The sequence below is a fragment of the Anser anser genome (genome assembly GCF_964211835.1).
Source record: "Anser anser genome assembly, chromosome: 31".
In the NCBI taxonomy this organism is placed as follows: Eukaryota; Metazoa; Chordata; class Aves; order Anseriformes; family Anatidae; genus Anser; species Anser anser.
Genome location: NC_139752.1, coordinates 1,525,030 through 1,548,778, shown reverse-complemented (window position 1 = coordinate 1,548,778; position 23,749 = coordinate 1,525,030). Strand labels below are relative to the sequence as shown.

Below are 23,749 nucleotides of genomic sequence, written 5' to 3'. Positions count from 1 at the left end.
CTCCTGCATGCCCATCTCATGAAGAATTTGGGCACTGGGAAGTGAAACATGACTGCAGCAGTATGGGTGCTGAGGCATGGAGGTGGCTTGCAAGGACCTGAGGGACAGCTTCAAAGCTGAGGCCACCTGCTGCCTCTGTTTGGAGGACTTCCAAGAGCTCGTGATACCTCCTGTGGGCACAGCCTCTGCAAAGCCTGTGTGATGGGAGGCTGGAAGCTCTTCGGATGACCCCAGGGCAGGGCAATGACCCAGCTGGGACAAGTGCACCCAGGTTCCAGCTGGAGAGCCATGGGGAGCTGGAGCTTAGGTTTCTCCTGGCTCTGACTCCCAGGACCAACACCAAGGAGATGCTTTGCTGCAAGACGCCTTCCCAGGCAGCAAAGCCTCAAGACAGAAAGCACCCAGGAAATGCCACTGCCAGACTCCATCTTCCTGTGCAAAACTTTATTTGCCACAGCCTTGCTGCTGCTGTGCCTTGATGTCCTCCAGAGGAGGGAACAAAGAGCCCCCACAGGCTGCTCATGCTCAGCACCAGGCACAGAGCAAAGATCAACCCCAAACTAGGAGGCAAAGGTGGCCTGCAATGGCCGGCAGCACACGGTGACCACATCCCTTGCACTGGGGTCTGCAAGCAGTGCAAGCAGAAGGGAGAGGAGCGTGGAGAGCTGCTGCAGCCCCTGTGCTGCCCACTGGGGCTCAGAGGCAGGGTGAGACCCGCGGGTGCCAACAAGGCTTGTGCCCCAGCACAGGAGCCCTGTGCAGGGCAGAGCCCGGGGGCTGTAAGGGGCCTGGCCTCTGCTTGCAGCATCCCAGCCCTCCTCCAGCAGCAGGGAAGGAGCACGGGGCAGCCCCTGGCCCCACTGCCCCTCATTCCTGTGCTGCTTCTGCTGGACCAAGGAGAGCTGATCCAGGAGTGGGTGGAGAAGGGCAGGAGCCCCCCAGGGCTGGGGATAGAGTCTGGGGGGTGCTGTCCCTCAGGCATAGCTGAATTCCTGGCTTTTCCACAACAGGAACCAGGGGCGGATGCTCTCCCCATTGAAGGAGGCTGCTGTGAAAGTGAAGATCTCGACCCCATTGTTAGCATTGATAAAAGACACCTGCTGCTGGGTACAGTCCAGACAGACCCAGATCCTCGTGGGGACAGGGGACAGGGACAAATGGGTACGAAGAGATGTGAGAGACATGAGCTGTCCTTCATCGTACTGCACAGCCCAGATCCCTTCTTTTGGGCTCATGATGAGCAAAGCCTTCCTCTTCACAGATGCCCTAGCTACCCCCACAGCCCAGCAATAATACCTTCCTGTCTCCCCCTCCACCTCCACCTCCCACCAGTGCCTCCCCTCTCTGAACTCCTCACAGCCCAGCACGCAGCAGCGAGTTTCAAATCTCTCCACTGTGTCAGGAACCTCCTGACTTTTACTTTCCCATCTCACACTCCTGCGGTCCTCTGACAGAACAAGCAGGGGATGAGCCGTGTGCGGATCCAGGGTCACCTTCACTGCAGGGACAGAAGGAGCCAGGCCATCAGGGGCAGAGCTCAGCCCTGGGCAGGCTTTCCCCAGCTCAGGGCCAGGAGCTGCCCCACGGGGCAGGAGATGGGGCACCTCTTGGCTCCTGAACATGCCCCAGCAAGGGCAGGAGAAGCACTGCAGAGGGTAACTCAATGCACACCTACCTCTATTTTGAGGCAGAAGACACCTTCTCCATGCTGGAATGAGAGGGGAGAGCTGGTCACAGCCCATGGCCAGTGCCCAGTGGGAGTGGATAGGGTGAGGGTCCAGCCCGGGGCTGCTCTGTCCCAGCTGCCCACCCTCCCCTGCACATTGCCTTGGTGTTTCCCTGGGGCCCAAGTGCAGTGACACTCACCAAGCTCTGCACCCTGTTTCTCTGAAAAGGAAAATAAGAGCAATGCAGTGATGAGAGGAGTCAGGTTCTCATCAAGTGGCTGCTACAAAGCAAAGACCCCCAATTCCTTCAGTCTGGAGTGGGAGGGTGGGGGGTGGAATAGAGATTCTCACCCAGTATTGCAGCTTTTTCCTCTGGAAAAGAAAAGTGTAAGGAATGCATGTTCAGAGGGAACATCCATTGTCTATACTGCAAATTCTTTCAGTTTAGGGATGTACACTCACCTATCTCTGCAGCTTGTTCCACTGGAAAAGAAAAAGAAAGAGAAAAACAATGTATGGTCAGAGGGGAGTATGCCCATGGGAAGACACCAAATGCCTTCTCTTTGGGTATGGAGACTTACCCAGCTTTGCATCCTTTTTCGCTGCTACAGAAAAGCAAAAGGAATGAATGGTCAGAGTGAAAAGACTTTCACCGCTTTGCTGCTTCCATGGCTAGACCCCAAACTTTTTGCTCTCATGCATGGGCCCAGACCACCTTGCTGCCAGACTTGTAGCGACCAGACCAACAAGGACCGAGGCCCAGCATTTTAAAAGACTTGTACCATTAAGAACAGACACTTGTGCAGCTCTCTGCACCATGCCACCAAAACACAAGTGGAAGTGAATAGGGACGGGTGGAGGACGTCCCTGTTCCAGAAGCGTCAGTGCAGAGCGGGACAGCCCCGCAGCTCGCTGCCCGTCCCCACCTTGATCCCCGTTCCTTTCAGCCATCCCGGCCGTGTCCCGTGCCCAGGGCAGCCCCAGCCCCAGCACTCCCCACTCCCCCATCAGGCTCCAGCTGCTCCTCCAGCACCCCCGAGCCACCAGCACACAAGCCCCCACAGCCCACCCAGCCCAGTCCCTCCCGCAGGGACACCACTTCCCCAGGGGCTGGGGGCAGGGACTGCAAGGACTCACCCAGCTCTCGGCTCTGTGCCGCTGAAAAGCAAAGGCGGAGGAACAGGGGGTCAGCAGAGCAGCTTGGTTGCTCGGTGGGAACATCTGCAGGGGGTCTGGGCCTTCCCACCAGCCCCACGCTGCACCCATGCTCCCTGGCCTCCCACCCAAGGCCCCTTGCCTTCTCCCCTGCCTTCGTTGCCCAAGGCAGAGGCCCAAGAGGATCCTTTGGGATCCCCAGGAGAACATTCCCTTCCTCCTCCTACGCACCTCCCTGGGCCAGGGCTCAGCCCCGCTCCAGACCCACGCGGGTCCCTGCAGAACACCTCCCTCCGCTCCATCCCTGCACTGCCAGCTTACCTTTCTTTCGAAAGAGATAAACACCGAGGCCAATGGACACAGCCAAAAGCACGAGGACCAGAGCCAGAGCCACCATCCAGGGCTGGGCGTTGTGGAAGAAGGGAGCTGAGAAAAGGCACCAGGAAAAGGGCTGTGTTTCCATGCCCGTGGGTGGAAAAGCAAGACCCAGACTTCTCCCAGCTCAGGACAAGTGCAGGGGCCAGGAACACCTCCCCCTGGCTGTGCTATTTGTACCTGCGATGTGCAAGGAAAATTGCCTCTCCTGCTGGATGCGGCTGCTCCTGACCACGCAGGACAAGGGCCCCTCCACGCTCCCAGTCACGATGACGGCGCCTTCGATTTCAAAGAGCCCCTCCTGGTCCTGGGAATGTGTCTGGGAGACTGAGGGCAGATGCTGCCCGCGAGCATCCCTCCACAGCAGCTGCGGCAGCGGGTACCAGCCGGCCGATCGACACAGCACCCGGACGCCTCCGGCCTCGTAGCCCCCGAGGGAGAGGTGGGGGTCAGTGCCTGTGGCTGGGGGAAGAGCCTGCAGCTGGGGCTTGACTTGGGGGGGGATTCAGTTCCAGGGCAAAGACCCCATCTGCTCCCATGTCAGACACAGCCCAGCCCAGCCATGGCCCCAGAGGCTCAGCGTCTGGGCGCTCCACGCACCCACTCTCACCCCTAAACCACACCTATCGTTGGCACAGCTGAAGGAGCTGTTCAGCAGCCTGTGTCCAGAGCCCACACAACATCATGGGGATGGAGTTCAAAGAAGTCCCTGAGACTGAATAAAACAATGGCATCCATGCAGCTTTTTCTCAATAAAAAGCCTGCAAGGGCACAGGTGCACTCTGCTGGACAAGTGCCAAGTGCTCACCAACAGAGGAGAAGCCCCATCAGACTCTACTTTTTGAAAGGCCTTGTAGATGGCCATGAGGATGTGACAGGGTCCTGGGTGGGACACACAAACCCACGGACACCTGCACCATTCCCTGGCAGCATCACCCCAGCCACTAACCTGACAACTCTAGCTCCACAGTAGCTTCGTCATAAGCATCAGCATCTTTCACGGTGCAGACATACTGGCCATCATCAGAGGGTCTCAGCCTGGTGATTCGCAAGTCCAGGCTTCCAGCAGAGAGGCCATCTCTGGCCAACTCTGTCCTCCCAGCATATTCCCCCATCTGCTCCCCGTACAGGTCCTCTCCATTGCGGTAGTGGTGCACTGTCTCAGAGATATCATCCCGGATCCACCTGATATCCAAGGTGCGAGCATCCCGGCGAGGGGACAAGTGGCAGGGCAGCACGACATCCTGCCCCACGGTGGCAGTGATAGGCTGGCCTGGTCCCTCCACTCTGAGCTGGGCTGGGTAATGGAGAAGGGCACAGAGAGGCGGTGACATTTTGCCATCGCAAATTTATGGGCAGTGAGTGACAAAGGGTGAGCTGTGCGTGAGTTGCTGCGTGCTCTGTCCCCCGTGTCCCGTGGGAAACCACCGGGGAAACAGGAGAGGGAGAGGGAGGACGTGCAGGAGAAGGAGGTGTGCTGGGAGTGGGAGCCCTCTCTGCAGCATTTGGGCATATGACAAAGAGCCAGAAAGGGCAGCAGAGGCAGCGCCCTTATTGCATGAAAGAACCAAAGGGAAAGTGAAACCCAGCTGGGGCCGAGCTGTGGGCTGGGGTTTCCCCTGCCCCACGGCCGCTCCCCTACCCTATGGCAGAAAGTCTGCATGCACAGGGGGGAGAGCCCCCAGCATCCCCACAGGATCCTACCTGAGCCCAGCCGGAGGAGGAGCAGAGTGACGAGGGAAGTCAGGAGGCCCCTGGCATGGCCGGTGAGGCTGGGGCGGCCGCAGCCCCAGGGGAGCCCCATCTGTGCTGCAGCGGGAGCAGGAGCTGGGGGCAGAAGCTGGGGCAGAAGACAGAGGGGATCGAGGGGCTGCAGGCACTGCAGGCAGATGGTGAGTAAGTCCCCTTCGGCTCGGACACAAGGAGCCACAGCCAGCAGTGCCTTGGGCAGGGCGCAGAGCCTGTGCTTATCATGGGGTGGGGGTCACAGCAGGCAGCCCCTTGGGTTCTTCTCCAGGGGAGCCCCACCGAGAGAGAGTCTCTCACCACACCCAGCCGAGCTGCAGGAAACACAGGGGTATGCCAAAATTCCCCAACTCTTACGCAGTTCCGGACAACAAAAAATCTCTGGGAGGAGCTCGGACACTTCGGTGATGGGAGGAAGAGGCTCCAGAGCAGAGCGGGATCAGAGGCTGCAGGGAAAGTCGCTCAGCTGGGTGCTGAGACAGGGAACAAGGGAAAGCATGGCGATTTTGCAGGTTTTAGCTAACACAGGGACTATGGTGTATATCAATCTCAAGGACAGGACTGAGGTAGGGAGGACGAGGACAGGGTGACTGTAAAAGACTGAGGCAGGGAACAAGGTAAAGGATGTTGAATCTGTACTTCTTAGCTAACACAATTGTGTGTTAACCACAAGGAGAGGGCAATCCGAAAGACAAGGGAGTAAAAGACTGCATGCATAGATAATGGAACCAGCAAGAACTGGCTTGGATTGCTGAAGTCTGTAAATAAAAGGAAGGGTCAGAAGTTTAGCAGCGAGGAAGACTTCTGTCCTTCATCAAAAGACCAACAGAGTACGCTGGAGGACCACCCGAGGACTCTAGCGTGCATGCGAATAGGGGTGGGAACCTATGTTAATGAGTCTCCAGAGACCTGATGAATATGTAGGAGACTTTCGGGAAATGAAATGAATATGCATATATGCCATCAATATAAACACCCTGGCAGTAACCATTGGTGTGCAAGCTAGGAGGAGCGATCCCCTTGCACCCAGCACTGCAATAAACATACCTGCTTTATAACTCTTCAGAAGTTGTGAAGTTTGTTTCCTGCACCTCAGTGCTGACCGTCGTGCTACCACCCTTTGCCCAGAGTGGTGAGGGCAAAGAACCAGCCCCACTCCCCAGCTCTGGCCATCCCAGAGGAGGAAGAAATGGGCAGACCATTCACCCTCTGGAAAGAGAAGCCCTGTTGCAGCAGGGTGGGGGCTTGGGCATGGAAATGGCTTCCAAAGACAGGAGGGACAGCTTCAGCATTCAGCCAAGATGATGACATGGATGACCTTCTGTTCTTTAAGGAACTAAGGCACACCTCTGGATATGCTGCCCTAATTCCTATGGGGAAAGATTCAAATGGCCAAAGCTCAATTTGAGTTGAAGCTTGACAGTAGTGTGGGGGACAATAAAAAGGATTTTTCAAAAATATCTAAACAGCAAAAGTAGGACCGGAGAAGCCATTGGTCTGTCACTTGATAGGGAACGGCATGGAGCTGCCACAGGGGAGGCTCAGGCTGGCTGTTCAGAAAATGTTCTTCCCTGAGAGGGTGGTTGGGCACTGGAACAGGCTCCCCAGAGACATGGCCATGGCCCTGAGCCTACCGCAGCTCAAGGAGCGTTTGGAGAAGGCTCTCAGGGAAAGGGTCTGATTTTTGGTAGGTACTTTGTGGAGCCAGAAAACGGAGTCGATAGTCCTGTTGGGTCCCTACCGATTAGAGCTATTCTGTGATTCATGGCTGAAGCCTGAGAGCACCTGCTCCCTCTGCCTGGAGGACTTCCAAGAGCCGGTGATGCCCCCCTGTGAGCACAGCCTCTGCAGAGCCTGTGTAATGGGAGGCTGGAAGCTCTTTGGGTGGCCCCAGGGTAGGGCAATGACCCAGCTGGGACAAGTGGGTTCCAGGCATCAGCTGGGGAACAGGGAGCAGCTGGAGCTTAGGTTCCTCCTGGCTCTGACTCCCAGGACCAACACCAAGGAGATGGTCTGCTGCAAGACGCCTTCCCAGGCAGCAAAGCCTGAGGACAGAAAGCACCCAGGAAATGCCACTGCCAGACTCCATCTTCCTGTGCAAAACTTTATTTGCCACAGTCCTGCTGCTGCTGTGCCTTGATGTGCTCCAGAGGAGGGAACAAAGAGCCCCCACAGGCTGCTCATGTTCAGCACCAGGCACAGAGCAAAGATCAACCCCAAACTAGGAGGCAAAGGTGGCCTGCAATGGCCGGCAGCACGCGGTGACCACATCCCTTGCACTGGGGTCTGCAAGCAGTGCAAGCAGAGGGGAGAGGAGCGTGGAGAGCTGCTGCAGCCCCTGTGCTGCCCGCTGGGGCTCAGAGGCAGGGTGAGACCCGTGGGTGCCAGCAGGGCTTGTGCCCCGGCACTGGAGCAGCGGGGAGGAACACGGGGCAGCCTCTGGCCCCACTGCCCCTCATTCCTGTGCTGCTCCTGCAGGACCAAGGAGAGGTGATCCAGGAGTGGGTGGAGAAGGGCAGGAGCCCCCCAGGGCTGGGGACAGGGTCTGGGGGGTGCTGTCCCTCAGGCACAGCTGAATTCCTGGCTTTTCCAGCAAAAACCAGGGGCGGATGCTCTCCCCATTGAAGGAGGCTGCTGTGAATGTGAAGATCTCCACCCCATTGTCAGCGTTGATAAAAGACACCTGCTGCTGGGTACAGTCCAGACAGACCCAGATCCTCATGGGGACGGGGGACAGGGAGAAGTAGGTGCGAGGAGTTGTAAGAGACACGAGATCTCCTTCATTGTACTGAACAGCCCAGATCCCTTCTTTGGGGCATATGCTGATCCCTTTCTTCCTCTCCACAGATGCCCTGGCCACCCCAACAGCCCACCAAGAACATTTTCGGTGCTCCCCCTCGACCTCCACCACCCAGCAGTGCCTCCCCTCTCTGAACGCCTCACGGCCCAGCACGCAGCACCAACGGTCAAATCTCTCCTGGCTGTCAGGCACCTGCTGCCATTCACTTTCCCATCTCACACTGCTGAAGGCCTCTGAGAAGATGAGCCGTGGATGAGCCGTGTCCGGATCCAGGGTCACCTTCACTGCAGGGACAGAAGGAGCCAGGCCATCAGGGGCAGAGCTCAGCCCTGGGCAGGCTTTCCCCACCTTGGCACCAGGAGCTGCCCCACGGGGCACGAGATGGGGCACCTCTTGGCTCCTGAACATGCCCCTGCAAGGGCAGGAGAAGCACTGCAGAGGGTAACTCAATGCACACCTACCTCTATTATGAGGCAGCAGAAACCTTCTCCATGCTGGAAGGAGAGGGGAGAGCTGGTCACAACCCACGGCCGGTGCCCAGTGGGTGTGGGCAGGGTGAGGGTCCAGCCCTGGGCTGCTCTGTCCCAGCTGCCCACCCTCCCCTGCACATCACCATGCCATTGCCCTGGGGCCCAAGCAGGGGACACTCACCCAGCTCTGCAGCTTGCTCCACTAGAAAAAAGAAAAGGAAAGCAAGGCATGTTGAGAGGGGACAGCTCAACCGGACCCCAAACTGCTTTGGTTTTTATAGGGAGACTCACCCAGCTTTGCATCTTTTTCCTCTGCAAAACAAGAGTAAAAGCAACTCATGATGAAAAGAGAAAACTTCTCTTTTCGCATTTCTTCCTTAATACAGACCCATTTATTTTATTTTATTTTATTTTATTTTATTTTATTTTATTTTATTTTATTTTATTTTATTTTATTTTATTTTATTTTATTTATTTTATTTATTTAACTTTATTTTTTATTTTATTCTAAATATCAGGAGGGACACTCACCCAGCTCTGCAGCTTGTTTCTCTGGAAAAGTGAAAAAACAAGGCATGGTGAGAGGGGACAGCTTCTGATCCCATGGCTGGACCTCCATTTTTTGTTTTCAGTTTGGGGAGGGATACTCACCCAGCTCTGCAGCTTGCTCCACTAGAAAAAAGAAAAGGAAAGCAAGGCATGTTGAGAGGGGACAGCTCAACCGGACCACAAACTGCTTTGGTTTTTATAGGGAGACTCACCCAGCTTTGCATCTTTTTCCTCTGCAAAACAAGAGTAAAAGCTACTCATGATGAAAAGAGAAAACTTCTCTCTTCACCTTTCTTCCTTAATACAGAGCCTTTTATTTTGTTTTATTTTATTTTATTTTATTTTATTTTATTTTATTTCATTTCATTTCATTTCATTTCATTTATTTTCATTTATTTTCATTTATTTTCATTTATTTTCATTTCATTTATTTTAAATTTCAGAAGGGACACTCACCAAGCTCTGCAGCTTGTTTCTCTGGAAAAGTGAAAAAACAAGGCATGTTGAGAGGGGACAGCTCAACTGGACCCCAAACTGCTTTGGTTTTTATAGGGAGACTCACCCAGCTTTGCATCTTTTTCCTCTGCAAAACAAGAGTAAAAGCAACTCATGATGAAAAGAGAAAACTTCTCTCTTCACCTTTCTTCCTTAATATAGAGCCTTTTATTTTACTTTGTTTTATATTATTTTATATTATTTTATTTTATTTTATTTTATTTTATTTTATTTTATTTTATTTTATTAATTTCATTTCATTTATTTTAAATTTCAGAAAGGACACTCACCCAGCTCTGCAGCTTGTTTCTCTGGAAAAGTGAAAAAACAAGGCATGTTGAGAGGGGACAGCTCAACTGGACCCCAAACTGCTTTGGTTTTTATAGGGAGACTCACCCAGCTTTGCATCTTTTTCCTCTGCAAAACAAGAGTAAAAGCAACTCATGATGAAAAGAGAAAACTTCTCTTTTCACCTTTCTTCCTTAATACAGAGCCTTTTATTTTATTTTATTTTATTTTATTTTAATTTAATTTAATTTATTTTAATTTATTTTAAATTTCGGGAGGGACACTCACCCAGCTCTGTAGCTTGTGCAGCTGCAAGAGAAAGAGAAAAGCAACGGATGATGAGAGGGGAGAGCAATTCATACCAGGGCTACTAACAAGGCTAAGCTCAAATTTCTTGAGGCTGAAGAAGACTCACCCAGCATTTCTGCTTTTTCCTCTCGAAAAGCAAAGCAAAAGCAATGCATGATGAGGGGAGAAAACCCATCTAATGGCTAGACCTGAATGCATTTCAATAAGAGATGGAGACTCACCAAGCTGTTCAGCTTGTTCCGATGGAAAAGGAAAGCAAGAGCAATGCATGATGAGAAGGGAGAGCTGCTCAGCCCATGGCTCCTCCCACGGGAAGACACCAAATCTTTGGTTATGTGAAGGGAGACTTACCCTGCTCTGCATCCTTTTTCACTGGAAAAGGAAGTAAAAGCAATGCGTGATCAGAGGTTACTGCTTCTCATCTCACGGTGGCTCCAATGGGAAGACACCAAAATCTATACCATGTGCGATGGGCACAGACCACCTTGCTCCCAGACTGGGAGGGACCAGACCAACAGTCAGCCAGACCCGGCTCTGAGCAAAGCTTTTGCAGGTGAAAAGTAAGGACAGACACTTGTGCAGCTCTCTGCACAAGCTGAAGGGAATGGGGACGGGTGGAGGACGTCCCTGTCCCAGAAGCGTCAGTGCAGAGCGGGGCAGCCCCACAGCTCGCTCCCCGTCCCCACCTTGATCCCCGTTCCTTTCAGCCATCCCGGCCGTGTCCCGTGCCCAGGGCAGCCCCAGCCCCAGCACTCCCCACTCCCCCGTCAGGCTCCAGCTGCTCCTCCAGCACCCCCGAGCCACCAGCACACAAGCCCCCACAGCCCACCCAGCCCAGTCCCTCCCGCAGGGACACCACTTCCCCAGGGGCTGGGGGCAGGGACTGCAAGGACTCACCCAGCTCTCGGCTCTGTGCCGCTGAAAAGCAAAGGCGGAGGAAGAGGAGGTCAGCAGAGCAGCTTGGTTGCTCGGTGGGAACACCTGCAGGGGGTCTGGGCCTTCCCACCAGCCCCACGCTGCACCCATGCTCCCTGGCCTCCCACCCAAGGCCCCTTGCCTTCTCCCCTGCCTTCGTAGCCCAAGGCAGAGGCCCAAGAGGATCCTAAGGCCTTTGGGATCCCCAGGAGAACATTCTCTTCCTCCTCCTACGCACCTCCCTGGGCCAGGGCTCAGCCCCGCTCCAGACCCACGCGGGTCCCTGCAGAACACCTCCCTCCGCTCCATCCCTGCACTGCCAGCTTACCTTTCTTTCGAAAGAGATAAACACCGAGGCCAATGGACACAGCCAAAAGCACGAGGACCAGAGCCAGAACCACTATCAAGAGCTGGGCATTGAGGAAAAAGGGAGCTGAGAAAAGGCATCAGAAAAAAGGCTGCGTTTACATGAATGGGAGTAGAAAAGCAAGACTTAGACTTCTCCCAGCTCAGGACAAGTGCAGGGGCCAGGAACACCTCCCCCTGGCTGTGCTATTTGTACCTGCGATGTCCAGGGACGATTCCCGCTCCTGCTGGAGGCGGCTGCTCCTGACCACACAGGACAAGGGCCCCTCCACGCTCCCAGTCACAATGATGGCACTTTCGATTTCAAAGAGCCCCTCCTGGTCCTGGGAATGTGTCTGGGAGACCGAGGGCAGATGCTGTCCGCGAGCATCCCTCCACAGCAGCTGCGGCAGCGGGTACCAGCCGGCCGATCGACACAGCACACGGACGCCTCCGGCCTCGTAGCCCCCGAGGGAGAGGTGGGGGTCAGCGCCTGTGGCTGGGGGAAGTGGCTGCAGCTGAGGCTTGACTTGGGGAGGGATTCATTTCAAGGCAAAGACCCCATCTGCTCCCATGTCAGACACAGCCCAGCCCAGCCACAGCCACAGCAGCTCTGGGACTGGGCGCTTCATGCACCCACCCTCACCCCAAAACCACCCCGGATGGTGCCGGATCCAGACAGCAGGGCTGCACAATGCCAGTGGCCCCAAATCACCCAGAAAACCCAGGTGCCGAGCTTCAGCACCTCCAGGCAGCATCTCTGCACCAGGCTGTGCTGGTTCAAGATGCCCCGAGACTTCCAGACAACATCTCTGGTCTCCCTCAGGACAAAAAGCAAAAGCAAGCAGAGGTCTAGGTGCTCAGAGGTCTCTTCCCTGCTTCAGATGTTGTCATTGGTCCCATGGCAGGCAGAGCTGAAGGAGCTGCTCAGCAGCCCATGCCAAGTGCCCTCCGAACATCATGGGGATGGAGTTCAAGGACACCACAAAAACCAACTGATCTGTACAAAAAAACACCTGCAGCAGAATGGCTCCTTGCTGGACAAGCGCTCGCTCACCGACAGAGGAGGAAAAGCCCCATCAGACATTGAAAGGCCTCATCAAAAGGCTGTGAGGATGGGACAGGGGCCTGGGTAGGGCACACAAACCCAGGGACACAAGGACCATCCCCTGAGAGCATCACCCCAGCCACTAACCTGAAACCTCCAACTCCACAATAGCTTCGTGATAAGCGTTAACATCTTTCACAGTGCAGAAGTAGTGGCCATCATCCGAGGGTCTCACCCTGGTGATTCTCAAGTCCAGGCTTCCAGCAGAGAGACCATCTCTGGCCAACTCTGTCCTCCCAGCATATGCCCCCATCTGCTCCCCGTACACGTCCTCTCCATTGCGGTAGTGGTGCACTGTCTCAGATATCATGCGTCGAATCCACCTGACCTCCATGTTGCGAGCATCCCGTTGAGGGGACAAGTGGCAGGGCAACACGACATCCTGCCCCACGGTGGCAGTGACAGCGTGGCCTGGTCCCTCCACTCTGAGTTGAGCAGGGCAATGGAGAAGGGCACAGAGAGGCAGTGAGATTTTGCCATTGTAAATTTAGGGGCAGTGAGTGACAAAAGGCAAGCTGTGCATGTGTGCGAGCTGTGTCCTCCATATCCCATGGGAAACCACTGGGGAAACAGGAGAGGGAGAGGGAGGACGTGCTGGGAGTGGGAGCCCTCTCTGCAGCATTTGGGCAGGTGAAGAAGAGCCAGAAAGGGCAGCCAAGGCAGCGACCGTATTGCGTGAAAGAAACAAAGGGAAAGGAAAACCTACCTGGGGCTGAGCTGTGTGCTTGGGTTCCCCTGTCCCACAGCCTCTCCCCTGCCCTACGGTAGCATGTCTGCTAGGCACAGGAGGGAGAGTCCGCAGCAGCCCCACAGGATCCTACCTGAGCCCAGCCAGAGGAGGAGCAGAGTGACGAGGGAAGTCAGGAGGCCCCAGGCATGGCGGGTGAGGCTGGGGCGGCCACAGCCCCAGGGGAGCCCCATCTGTGCTGCAGCAGGAGCAGGAGCTGGGGTCCGGACCTGGAACAGAAGAGAGAGGGGACCGAGGGGCTGCAGGCACCACAGGCGGATGGGGAAGGAGTCCCCTTGGGCCTGGGCACGAGGAGCCACAGCCAGCAGCGCCTTGGGCAGGGTGCAGAGCCTGCACTTATCATGGGCTGGGGGACACAGCAGGCAGCCCTTAGGGATTCTTCTCCAAGGGAGTCCCACTGACAGAGAGGTCCCTCACGGCACCCACGGCACCCAGCAGAGCTACAGAAAGCTCTCTCCTAACCTTTGCCCAGTTCCTGCCTGCAATAACTCTCTGGGAGGAACTTTGCCCCTGGGGCATTGGGAGCAAGTGTCTGGGGAGCTCTGCAGGCCTGGCACCACCACCCTATTGCAGCTGGGTGCCCTGCCCAGGGCCTTCAGCCAGCACGAGGGGCTTGTCCCCAGCAAGAGCCTCTCCAGACCACCAGGGAAAGCCACTGACTGAGCTCACTGTCTGGGGAACGGGGACTGCAGTCAGTCCCTGACTCTTCGACTCCGCCGCTCGTTTGCAAGTCACTCTGCTCCTGCTCCACATGGAGTCCCTCCCATGGGATGCCGTCCTTCCCGAACTGATGCTGCGTGGTCCTTACTCAGCCATCTCAGTTGTCTGCCCTCCCTGCCCACCTTTTTACGCAGGGGGATGGAGAGTTCTTGCGCTCTAAGGAGAACATCCCTAAAGAGTCTCCAACTCAACCATGGCATGGTCACTGCAGCCCAGACGGCCTCCAATCTTGACCTCTTTAATGAGCTCTTCTGTGTTGGTGAGCACCAGGTCAAGTAACGCTTCTCCTCGGGTTGGTTTCTCTAGTATCCGGACCAGGAAGCTATCCTCAACGCACTCTAGGAATCTCCTGGATTGCTTAAAGCTTATTGTGTAGTTTTCCCAGCAGACATCCAGGTGGTTGAAGTCCCCCATCAGGATGAGAGAGTGCGAGCACGATGCTTCTTGTAGTTGAAGCAAGAAGGCCTCATCCACAGGCTCCCCTTGATCAGGCAGCCTGTAGTAGACCCCAGTAGAACTACGTTTCTGTGATAGCAATCAGGTCATATTTGTCTAATTTCACCATGGTTTCCAATTCCTCTTGCTTGTTTCCCATGCTGCAGACATTGGTGTAGAGGCATTTCAGCTGGGCTGTTGGTCGCATTGCATTTCTAGAACCCTTCCTGTTGTACTGGGACAGGTCACAAGTGTTTCCCTGCCATTCCTTAGAGTGATGGTGTTCTCAGCTATGCTTTCTTCACTCAGAGGTGCATCCCCTTTCCCCACTGCCTCGAGTTCAAAGCCCTCCTGATAAGCCCAGCCAGCTTACTGCCCAGAAGACTCTTGCCCCACCTGGACAGCTGCACCCCATCTGACGTCAGCATGCCTGGTCCCTCAAAAGCATGTCCAGTGTCACAGAACCCAAAACCTTGGGCATGACACCAGTCTCTCAGCCAATCATTCACTTGGCCCTTTTGTCTCCTTCTTCCTGGGTCCCAGTCACCAACCGGGAGGACAGAGAACACTGCTTGCACTCCCGATCCCTTCAACATCTTTCCAAGGGACATAAAATCCTTTTTGATATTTCGGCATTTCCTTGTTACAGCTTCGTCTGATCCTACTTGAAAAAGCAGGAAGGGGTGGTAGTCTTTGGGACCCACCAGACTCCGTAGCCTCTTTGTAATATGGTGAATAGGGGCCCCAGGCAGGCAGCAAAACCTCTCTGGAGAGATTGTCCGGATGGCAAATGGGAGCCTCGGTGCCTCTCGGAGAGGAGTCTCCAGTGACTAAGACCCTTCGTGCCTTCTTTGTGGCACTGCTTTTGATGCAGATGGGAGACTGAGCCAACTTTGTGTGGTCGACCTTTTCGAGTTCCCTGTGGTTGATCTTTCTGAGGTCTTTACTAGTTCTCCCAGAGTCTCCTCTCTCCTGCCTTAGAACCTCGTATCTGTTGCATAGCGGCACTTCAGGGGCAGGTGGGAGACTCTCCTCCAGCTCCGATCAGAGATGAGGGTCCACTCTCCTTTTCCTGCGATTCTTCAGATGTGCTTGTTTTGGGCTGCACGCTTGTCTCCCTACCCCTTGCCTGGACTTAAGGCAGGGCTGTTGCTCGGCCCGTGTCAGCGCATAATACCATTTATCAGTCTTCTGCTCAGATTCCCGAATGCTATGTTGCCTGGTGAGCTCCTCTCGTAACTGAGCCACCTGTTTGAAGAGCTCACCCAGCTGTGGGCACACTTGCACCCATGACATCCACCTCTGCCTTCAGGCCCTAAGGGGACCTCCAGAGACTGGAGCTCCTTGGAAGTGAGGGTCTGGGCTGCTCTTCCCATCCTCAGGAGGTCTGTTTGTGGGAGGCATCTACCCAGGGAGGTTGCAGCCCCCCCATTTGGGTTTCAGCTGCAGACCAGCAGACTTGGCGAGTGGACACCATTTCTTCAGTAGAAGGTCCTTCCCAGAACAGAGATATGACCGACCCTGCTCGACCTCCCTGCTCGCCCTGCCTGCAAGCACTGCCACGCCATGCCCTGACCTACACGCCATGCTCCGTTCACCGCGCTCCTGGACTCTCGCTCTCCCCAAGAGGCTGCCTTTGTACGACAGAGAGGGGGCTTCTGGATCTGCCCATGCCTCATCAGCTGGCCTCGCGAGGGCTGCTGAGTCCTAGCAGCTCCCTCGGCTGCCTCGAATAGCCTCGATGAAGGGAAACCCCTGCATGTCTCAATCCCCCACTCCGCTGCAGGACCCATCTGCCCCGGAGGCGATCGCCTCGGCTTCCTTTGTAGTGATTTAAAATATTCCCACACTTGGAATTTCCATGTTCAGAAGTTGATTTATTTAATTACAAGGAGTATTAATAATTCTTTTACATCTAAATCCATGCTAAATAATTCGTGCTTTCACTCACAAAGCCAAATTCATAAATGGAGTTAGGAATGGAAAACTGGAACCCACAAATGGGGTTTGCAAACATGAAGCAAAGGCGTGCCTGAAGTCTGAGTGCCCCCCACCAGCTGCCGCAGGTCTCGGGGTGCAGGGAGGTGTGCGGGGCAGCCTCTGGCCCCACTGCCCCTCATTCTTGCCCTGCTCCTGCAGGACCAAGGAGACATGAGCCAGGAGTGGAGAAATTTCTTCTCAGAAAGAATGGTTAGGCATTGGAACAGGTTGTCCTGGGGGGTGGTGGAGTCACTGTCCCTGGGGGTGTTTAAGGAAAGGTTGGACGTGGTGCTTAGGGACACGGTTTAGTGGGTGATATTGGTGGCAGAGAGGTGGTTGGACCAGATGTGCGAAACAAAGATGTGTTTTTGCAGTAGAAGGTGTTTTTGCAGTGGAAAGTGATACTATCCTTGCATATTTGAAAGGGATTTTGCAGGCACAACAGTGGCATAGTAGTGATGACCTTAGAGGTTTTTTCCAGCTTGAATGATTCTGTGATCTATGGCTGAAGGCTGAGACCACCTGCTGCCTCTGCCTGGAGGACTTCCAAGAGCCAGTGATGCTCCCCTGTGCGCACAGCCTCTGCAGAGCCTGTGTAATGGGAGGCTGGAAGCTCTTTGGGTGCCCCCAGGGCAGGGCAATGACCCAGGTGGGACAAGTGGGTCCCAGGCACCAGCTGGGGAACCGGGGGCAGCTGGAGCTTAGGTTCCTCCTGGCTCTGACTCCCAGGACAAACACCAAGGAGATGGTCTGCTGCAAGACGCCTTCCCAGGCAGCAAAGCCTGAGGACAGAGAGCACCCAGGAAATGCCACTGCCAGACTCCATCTTCCTGTGCAAAACTTTATTTGCCACAGTGCTGCTGCTGCTGTGCCTTGATGTGCTCCAGAGGAGGGAACAAAGAGCCCCCACAGGCTGCTCATGCTCAGCACCAGGCACAGAGCAAAGATCAGCCCCAAACTAGGAGGCAAAGGTGGCCTGCAATGGCCGGCAGCACACGGTGACCACATCCCTTGCACTGGGGTCTGCAAGCTGTGCAAGCAGAGGGGAGAGGAGCGTGGAGAGCTGCTGCAGCCCCTGTGCTGCCCACTGGGGCTCAGAGGCAGGCTGAGACCCACGGGTGCCAGCAGGGCTTGTGCCCCAGCACAGGAACCCTGTACAGGGCAGAGCCCGGGGCCTGCAAGGGGCCTGGCCCCTGCTTGCAGCATCACAGCCCTCCTCCAGCAGCAGGGAGGAACATGGGGCAGCCCCTGGCCCCACTGCCCCTCATTCCTGTGCTGCTGCTGCAGGACCAAGGAGAGGTGATGCAGGAGTGACTGGAGAAGGACAGGAGTCCCCCAGGGCTGGGGACAGGGTCTGGGGGATGCTGTCCCTCAGGCACAGCTGAATTCCCTGTGTCCACAACAGAAACCAGGGGCGGATGGGCTTTTTATTGAAGTTGGCTGCCGTGAACTTAAAGATCTCGACCCCGTTGTCAGCGTTGATAAAAGACACCTGCTGCTGGGTACAGTCCAGACAGACCCAGATCCTCGTGGGGACAGGGGACAGGGACAAGGGGGTGCGAGGTAATGTCAGAGATTTGAGTTGCCCTTGTTGGTACCGCACAGCCCAGATCCCTTCTTCAGGAGTCATTTTGTAAAACCCATTCTTGGTCACAGAAGCCCAGGCCACCCCCACACCCCACCAAGAATACTTTTCCAGCTTGCCCTCCACCTCCACCAACCAGCAGTGCCTCCCCTCTTCGAACTCCTCATGGCCCAGCACGCAGCACCAACTGTCAAATCTGTCTAAGCTGTAGGGTAACTGCTGCTGTTCACTTTGAAATCTTACTCTCCTGTTGTCCTCCGACAGGATGAGCTGGGGATGAGCCGTGCACGGATCCAGGGTCACCTTCACTGCAGGGACAGAAGGAACCAGGGCATCAGGGGCAGAGCTCAGCCCTGGGCAGGCTTTCCCCAGCTCGGGGCCAGGAGCTGCCCCACGGGGCAGGAGATGGGGCACCTCTTGGCTCCTGAACATGCCCCATCAAGGGCAGGAGAAGCACTGCCGAGGGGAACCGAGTGAACACCTACCTGTATTTTGAGGCAGCAGAAACTTTCTCCATGCTGGAAGGAGAGGGGAGAGCTGGTCACAGCCCATGGCCGCTGCCCAGTGGGTGTGGGCAGGGTGAGGGTCCAGCCCTGGGCTGCTCTGTCCCAGCTGCCCACCCTCCCCTGCACATTGCCTTGGTGTTGCCCTGGGGCCCAAGCACGGGGACACTCACCCAGCTCTGCAGCTTGTTTCTCTGAAAAGGAAAGCAAAATAAATGCCTGATGAGAGGGAAGAGCTGCTCAGCCCATGGCTGCTTTCAGCTGGGCAGGTGGAAGACACCACTTTCCCTTAGTTAGGGAGAGAGACTCACCAAGCGTTGCACGTTCGTTCGCTGCAAAGAAAGAGAAAAGGAAAACATGATCAGAGGGCATAGTTTCTGACCCCATAGCTCTTGCTATGACATTTTCTATATTTTTTTTTCTATTTTGAGAGTGGACTTACCCAGGTCTACAGCTTGTTTCTCTGGAAAACAAAAGAAAAAGGAATTAATGGTCAGAGGGAGCAACTTGTCATGCCTTGCAAAAACCCAAATTCCTGTTCTCTCTGGAGTGAGAAAACACTGCCTTCCTCTCAAACAGAGAAAAGACTAATAGTCAGCAAAGCACAACTTTGTGGAAAAAGCGTGTTAGTGACAACTTTGCAGCTTTCAACACTGTGCAACAAAATACTGATGGAAGTGAATGGGGATGGGTAGAATGGGAACTGAGCACCTTGCTCAGGGATTCAGACGGACCAGACTAACAGCAAGACCCAGCTTTCAGCAAGGTTTGTGCACATGGAACAGTAATGACAGACACTTGTGCAGCTCTCTGCACCGTGCCACCAAAACACAAGTGGAAGTGAATGGGGACGGGTGGAGGACGTCCCTGCCCCAGAAGCGTCAGTGCAGAGCGGGGCAGCCCCGCAGCTTGCTCCCCGTCCCCACCTTGATCCCCGTTCCTTTCAGCCATCCCGGCCGTGTCCCGTGCCCAGGGCAGCCCCAGCCCCAGCACTCCCCACTCCCCCGTCAGGCTCCAGCTGCTCCTCCAGCACCCCCGAGCCACCAGCACACAAGCCCCCACAGCCCACCCAGCCCAGTCCCTCCCGCAGGGACACCACTTCCCCAGGGGCTGGGGGCAGGGACTGCAAGGACTCACCCAGCTCTCGGCTCTGTGCCGCTGAAAAGCAAAGGCGGAGGAACAGGGGGTCAGCAGAGCAGCTTGGTTGCTCGGTGGGAACATCTGCAGGGGGTCTGGGCCTTCCCACCAGCCCCACGCTGCACCCATGCTCCCTGGCCTCCCACCCAAGGCCCCTTGCCTTCTCCCCTGCCTTCGTTGCCCAAGGCAGAGGCCCAAGAGGATCCTTTGGGATCCCCAGGAGAACATTCCCTTCCTCCTCCTACGCACCTCCCTGGGCCAGGGCTCAGCCCCGCTCCAGACCCACGCGGGTCCCTGCAGAACACCTCCCTCCGCTCCATCCCTGCGCTGCCAGCTTACCTTTCTTTCGAAAGAGATAAACACCGAGGCCAATGGACACAGCCAAAAGCACAAGGACCAGAACCAGAACCACCATCAAGGGCTGGGCGTTGAGGAAGAAGGGAGCTGAGAAAAGGCACAAGGAAAAGGGCTGCGTTTACATGCCTGTGGATGGAAAAGCAAGACCCAGACTTCTCCCGGTTCAGGACAAGTGCAGGGGCCAGGAACACCTCCCCCTGGCTGTGCTATTTGTACCTGCGATGTGCAGGGACGATTCCCGCTCCTGCTGGAGGCGGCTGCTCCTGACCACACAGGACAAGGGCCCCTCCACGCTCCTGGTCACGATGACGGTACCTTTGATTTCAAAGAGCCCCTCCTGGTCCTGGGAATGTGTCTGGGAGACCGAGGGCAGATGCTGCCCACGAGCATCCCTCCACAGCAGCTGCGGCAGCGGGTACCAGCCGGCCGATCGACACAGCACCCGGACGCCTCCAGCCTCGTAGCCCCCCAGGGAGAGGTGGGGGTCTGTGCCTGTGGCTGGGGGAAGAGCCCGCGGCTGAGGCTTGACTTGGGGACGGATTCAGTTCCAGGGCAAAGACCCCATCTGCTCCCATGTCAGACACAGCCCAGACCAGCCACAACCCCAGAGGCCCTGGGACTGGGCAATCCACGTACCCACCCTACACCCCCAAACCACCCTGACCTGTGCCAGAACCAGACAGCAGGGCTGCACAATGCCAGTGGCCCCAGATCACCCATAAAACACAGGTGCCAAGCTTCAGCACCTTCAGGCAGCGTCTCTGCACCGAATCGTCTAGTTCAAGAAGCCCTGAGACTTCCAGACAATGTCTCAGGTCTCCCCCAGCACAAAAAGCAAACCCCAAAAAGGTCCAGCTGCTCAGAGGTCTCTTCCCTGCTTCAGATGTGGTGTTTGTTCCCATGGTAGGCACAGCTGAAGGAGCTGCTCAGCAGCCTGTACCCAGTGCCCTTAAAGCATCATAGGGATGGCCTGCACAGATTCCAGTGAAAGCTAACAACTGCATCCTGTCTATGGACCTCTCTTCCCAAATACTACCTCCAGTTCCATGTCCATGTTCCATGGTGTTCAATAGCTGAGACAGGAAAAAGAAACATAAATTCTCCCCTGGAATTCCTGGTGTATTACCCCAGCCACTAACCTGACACCTCCAGATCCACCGTTGCTTCGTCATAAGCATCAGCATTTTTCACAGTGCAGAAGTACTGCCCATCATCAGAGGGTCTCAGCCCTGTGATTCGCAAGTCCAGGCTTCCAGCAGAGAGACCATCTCTGGCCAACTCTGTCCTCCCAGCATATGCCCCCATCTGCTCCCCGTACAGGTCCTCCCCGTTGCGGTAGTGGTGCACTGTCTCAGAGAACTGGTCCCGGATCCACCTAACATCCAAGGTGCGAGCATCCTTGCGAGGGGACAAGTGGCAGGGCAGCACGACATCCTGCCCCACGGTGGCAGTGACAGGTTGGCCTGGTCCCTCCACTCTGAGCTGGGCTGGGCAATGGAGAAGGGCACAGAGAGGTGGTGAGATTTTGTCATTGTAAATTTAGGGGCAGTGAGTGACAAAGGGCGAGCTGTGCGTGAGTTGGTGCGTGCTGCGTCCACCGTGTCCCATAGGAAACTACCGGGGAAATGGGAGAGGGAGAGGGAGGATGTACAGGAGAAGGAGGTGCGCTGGGAGTGGGAGCCCTCTCTGCAGCATTCAGGCAGGTGAAGAAGAGCCAGAAAGGGCAGCCGAGGCAGCGCCCATATTGCATGAAAGAACCAAAGGGAAAGTGAAACCCAGCTGGGCCGAGCTGTGGGCTTGGGTCTCCCCTTTGCCACAGCGTCTCCCCTGCCCTATGGCAGCACGTCTGCCAGGCCCAGGGGGGAGATCCCCCAGCAGCCCTGCAGGATCCTACCTGATCCCAGCCGGAGGAGGAGCAGAGTGACGAGGGAAGTCAGGAGGCCCCTGGCATGGCCGGTGAGGCTGGGGTGGCTGCAGCCCCAGGGGAGCCCCATCTGTGCTGCAGCAGGAGCAGGAGCTGGGGTCCGGACCTGGAACAGAAGACAGAGGGGACCAAGGGGCTGCAGGCACCGCAGGCGGATGGGGAACGAGTCCCCTTGGGCCAGCACACAAGGAGCCACAGCCAGCAGCACCTTGGGCAGGGCGCAGAGCCTGTGCTTATCACGGGCTGGGAGACAGAGCAGGCGGTCCCCAGGGGTTCTTCTCCAAGGGAGCCCCACCAAGATAGACATCCCTCACCGCACCCAGCAGAGCTGCAGAACGTAGAATACGACGCCCAGCTTCCCCAGCCTTTGCCCAGTTCCTGCCTGCAATAACCCTCTTGTTAGAGCTCTGCCCTGGGGTAGTAGGGGACAGGTGCCTGTTGAGCTCTGCAGGGCTGGCACCACCATCCCATCGCAGCTGGGTGCCCTGCCCAGGGCCTTCAGTGGGCACAAGGGGCTTGTCCCCATCAGGGGCATCTCCAGACCTCCAGGGAAAGTCAGTGTCTGAGCTCGTTCATCTCCACCCATCCAAGACAGACTCAAACAGTGAAGACTTGCACAATGCAGAGGTACATAATGTCATCTTGAGAACTCTCCAAATTCTATCCTAAGGGTCTTTGGTCTTGGAATTTAAGCTGTCAGACGTTGCCCCAGTTTCCAAGAAGGGCAGCAAAGAAGACCCTGGGAATTATAGGCCTGCCAGTCTCATGGCAATGCCTGGTAAAGTTACGGAGATTGCTCTGGAAGTGAGTGAAAAATAGCTGAGGAACAGTGAGGTCACTGGTCACAGCACACATGGATTCACGAGGGGAAAGTCCTGTTCAACAAACTTAATTTCCTTTTTATGGCAAGGTCACCCACCTAGTTGACCAAAGGGAGCCAGATGAGGTGATCTTTTTGGATTTCACTAAAGATTTCAGCGTGGTTTCTGACCATATCCATCTGGATCAAATGTCCAGCACAGACCCAGAAAAATGCACAATACGATGGGTGAACAATTGGCTGATAAGTCAGGCTCCGAGGGTTCTGGTAAATAGGTCTGGTGGCCAGTCACAAGTGGGGCTCTGCAGGGCTCTATTTTGGGGCCAGGTGTCAGGTCTCTTCAGGTCATAAATGACCTGGATGTGGGACTGGAAGGAAACCTGAGTGTTTCTGGCTGACAGTAAACGGGGACGAGCTGCTGACTCTGTCGAAGGTGGAGAGGCCTTGCAGAGGGATCTGGCCAAAGGGGAGAGCTGGGCAGCCACCGCCTGTGGGAAGTTTAACAAGAGCAAGTGCCGGGCCATGTCCCTGGGCAGGAGCAGCCCTGGCTGTACGTACAGCGTGGGGGGCGAGAGGCTGGAGAGCAGCCCCCAGAACGGGAGCTGGGGGTTGTGGCCGACGGCAAGTTGGGTGTGAGCCAGCAGCGGGCCCTGGCAGCCCAAAGGGCCAAGCGTGCCCTGGGGTGCCTCAGGCACGGCACTGCTGGCCGGCCGAGGGAAGGGATCGTCCCGCTCTGCTCGGCCTGCTGCGGCCTCACCTCGAGCACTGCGTGCAGCTGTGGGCACCACAGCAGACGAAGGGCGTGAAACTGTGCGAGAGCCTCCAAGGGAGGGCTACGAGGACGGCGAAGGCTCTGCAGGGCAAGGGGTGTGAGGAACGGCTGAAGGTGCTTGGCTTGTTGAGCCCAGAGCAGAGGAGACGCAGGGGAGGCCTCGCGCCGGCCCACATCTTCCTGATGAGGGGAGCAGAGGGGCAGGTGCCGGTCTCTGCTCTCTGGGGCCAGCGACAGGGCCCGAGGGAACGGCATGGAGCTGCCACAGGGGATGCTCAGGCACCAAGGAGACAGTGTGCTGCAAGACGCCTTCCCAGGCAGCAAAGCCTCAGGACAGAAAGCACCCAGGAAATGCCACTGCCAGACTCCATCTTCCTGTGCAAAACTTTATTTGCCACAGTCCTGCTGCTGCTGTGCCTTGGTGTGCTCCAGAGGAGGGAACAAAGAGCCCCCACAGGCTGCTCATGCTCAGCACCAGGCACAGAGCATAGATCAACCCCAAACTAGAAGGCAAAGGTGGCCTGCAATGGCCGGCAGCACACGGTG

The 23,749-nt window shown here is 56.0% G+C and overlaps 4 protein-coding genes across 7 annotated transcripts; all 4 read right to left on the bottom strand.

The window, feature by feature from the left end:
- Positions 1–98: 98 nt before the first annotated feature.
- On the bottom strand, positions 99–6,890 carry LOC310888212 (butyrophilin subfamily 1 member A1-like). Of its 2 annotated transcripts, XM_083814752.1 has the most exons (11): positions 4,902–6,890; positions 4,147–4,494; positions 3,378–3,659; positions 3,144–3,248; positions 2,805–2,825; positions 2,249–2,272; positions 2,130–2,150; positions 2,019–2,039; positions 1,867–1,887; positions 1,676–1,708; positions 99–1,498 (listed from the first exon to the last, which is right to left on the bottom strand). In XM_083814752.1, the coding sequence occupies exons 1-11, from the start codon at positions 4,999–5,001 to the stop codon at positions 975–977; spliced, it is 1,500 nt and encodes a 499-aa protein (XP_083670878.1). In that variant the 5' UTR covers positions 5,002–6,890; the 3' UTR covers positions 99–974. The 2 variants fall into 2 exon arrangements, with proteins under 2 accessions (XP_083670878.1, XP_083670877.1); XM_083814751.1 differs by having other exon boundaries at positions 99–1,708.
- A 137-nt stretch (positions 6,891–7,027) lies between these two features.
- LOC310888219 (butyrophilin subfamily 1 member A1-like) lies at positions 7,028–12,571 on the bottom strand. Of its 3 annotated transcripts, XM_083814764.1 has the most exons (15): positions 12,310–12,571; positions 11,332–11,613; positions 11,098–11,202; positions 10,752–10,772; positions 10,206–10,226; positions 9,834–9,854; positions 9,654–9,674; positions 9,548–9,568; positions 9,325–9,345; positions 8,865–8,885; positions 8,745–8,765; positions 8,505–8,525; positions 8,395–8,415; positions 8,205–8,237; positions 7,028–8,027 (listed from the first exon to the last, which is right to left on the bottom strand). In XM_083814764.1, the coding sequence occupies exons 1-15, from the start codon at positions 12,554–12,556 to the stop codon at positions 7,399–7,401; spliced, it is 1,506 nt and encodes a 501-aa protein (XP_083670890.1). In that variant the 5' UTR covers positions 12,557–12,571; the 3' UTR covers positions 7,028–7,398. The 3 variants fall into 3 exon arrangements, with proteins under 3 accessions (XP_083670890.1, XP_083670891.1, XP_083670892.1); XM_083814765.1 differs by lacking the exons at positions 8,865–8,885; positions 9,548–9,568; positions 9,654–9,674; XM_083814766.1 differs by lacking the exons at positions 8,395–8,415; positions 8,505–8,525; positions 8,745–8,765; positions 9,325–9,345; positions 9,548–9,568.
- A 3,584-nt stretch (positions 12,572–16,155) lies between these two features.
- Positions 16,156–20,748, bottom strand: LOC310888187 (butyrophilin subfamily 1 member A1-like; the record flags this gene model as incomplete). Its single annotated transcript, XM_083814637.1, has 9 exons — positions 16,156–17,998; positions 18,176–18,208; positions 18,367–18,387; positions 18,505–18,525; positions 18,636–18,656; positions 19,331–19,351; positions 19,670–19,774; positions 19,904–20,185; positions 20,724–20,748. The coding sequence occupies 9 exons, from the start codon at positions 20,746–20,748 to the stop codon at positions 17,370–17,372; spliced, it is 1,158 nt and encodes a 385-aa protein (XP_083670763.1). The 3' UTR covers positions 16,156–17,369.
- LOC310888236 (myelin-oligodendrocyte glycoprotein-like) lies at positions 20,095–22,190 on the bottom strand. The gene is made up of 2 exons (XM_083814798.1): positions 21,582–22,190; positions 20,095–21,174 (listed from the first exon to the last, which is right to left on the bottom strand). Exons 1-2 carry the CDS (start codon positions 21,916–21,918, stop codon positions 20,822–20,824), a joined length of 690 nt encoding a protein of 229 aa, XP_083670924.1. The 5' UTR covers positions 21,919–22,190; the 3' UTR covers positions 20,095–20,821.
- Positions 22,191–23,749: the final 1,559 nt, after the last annotated feature.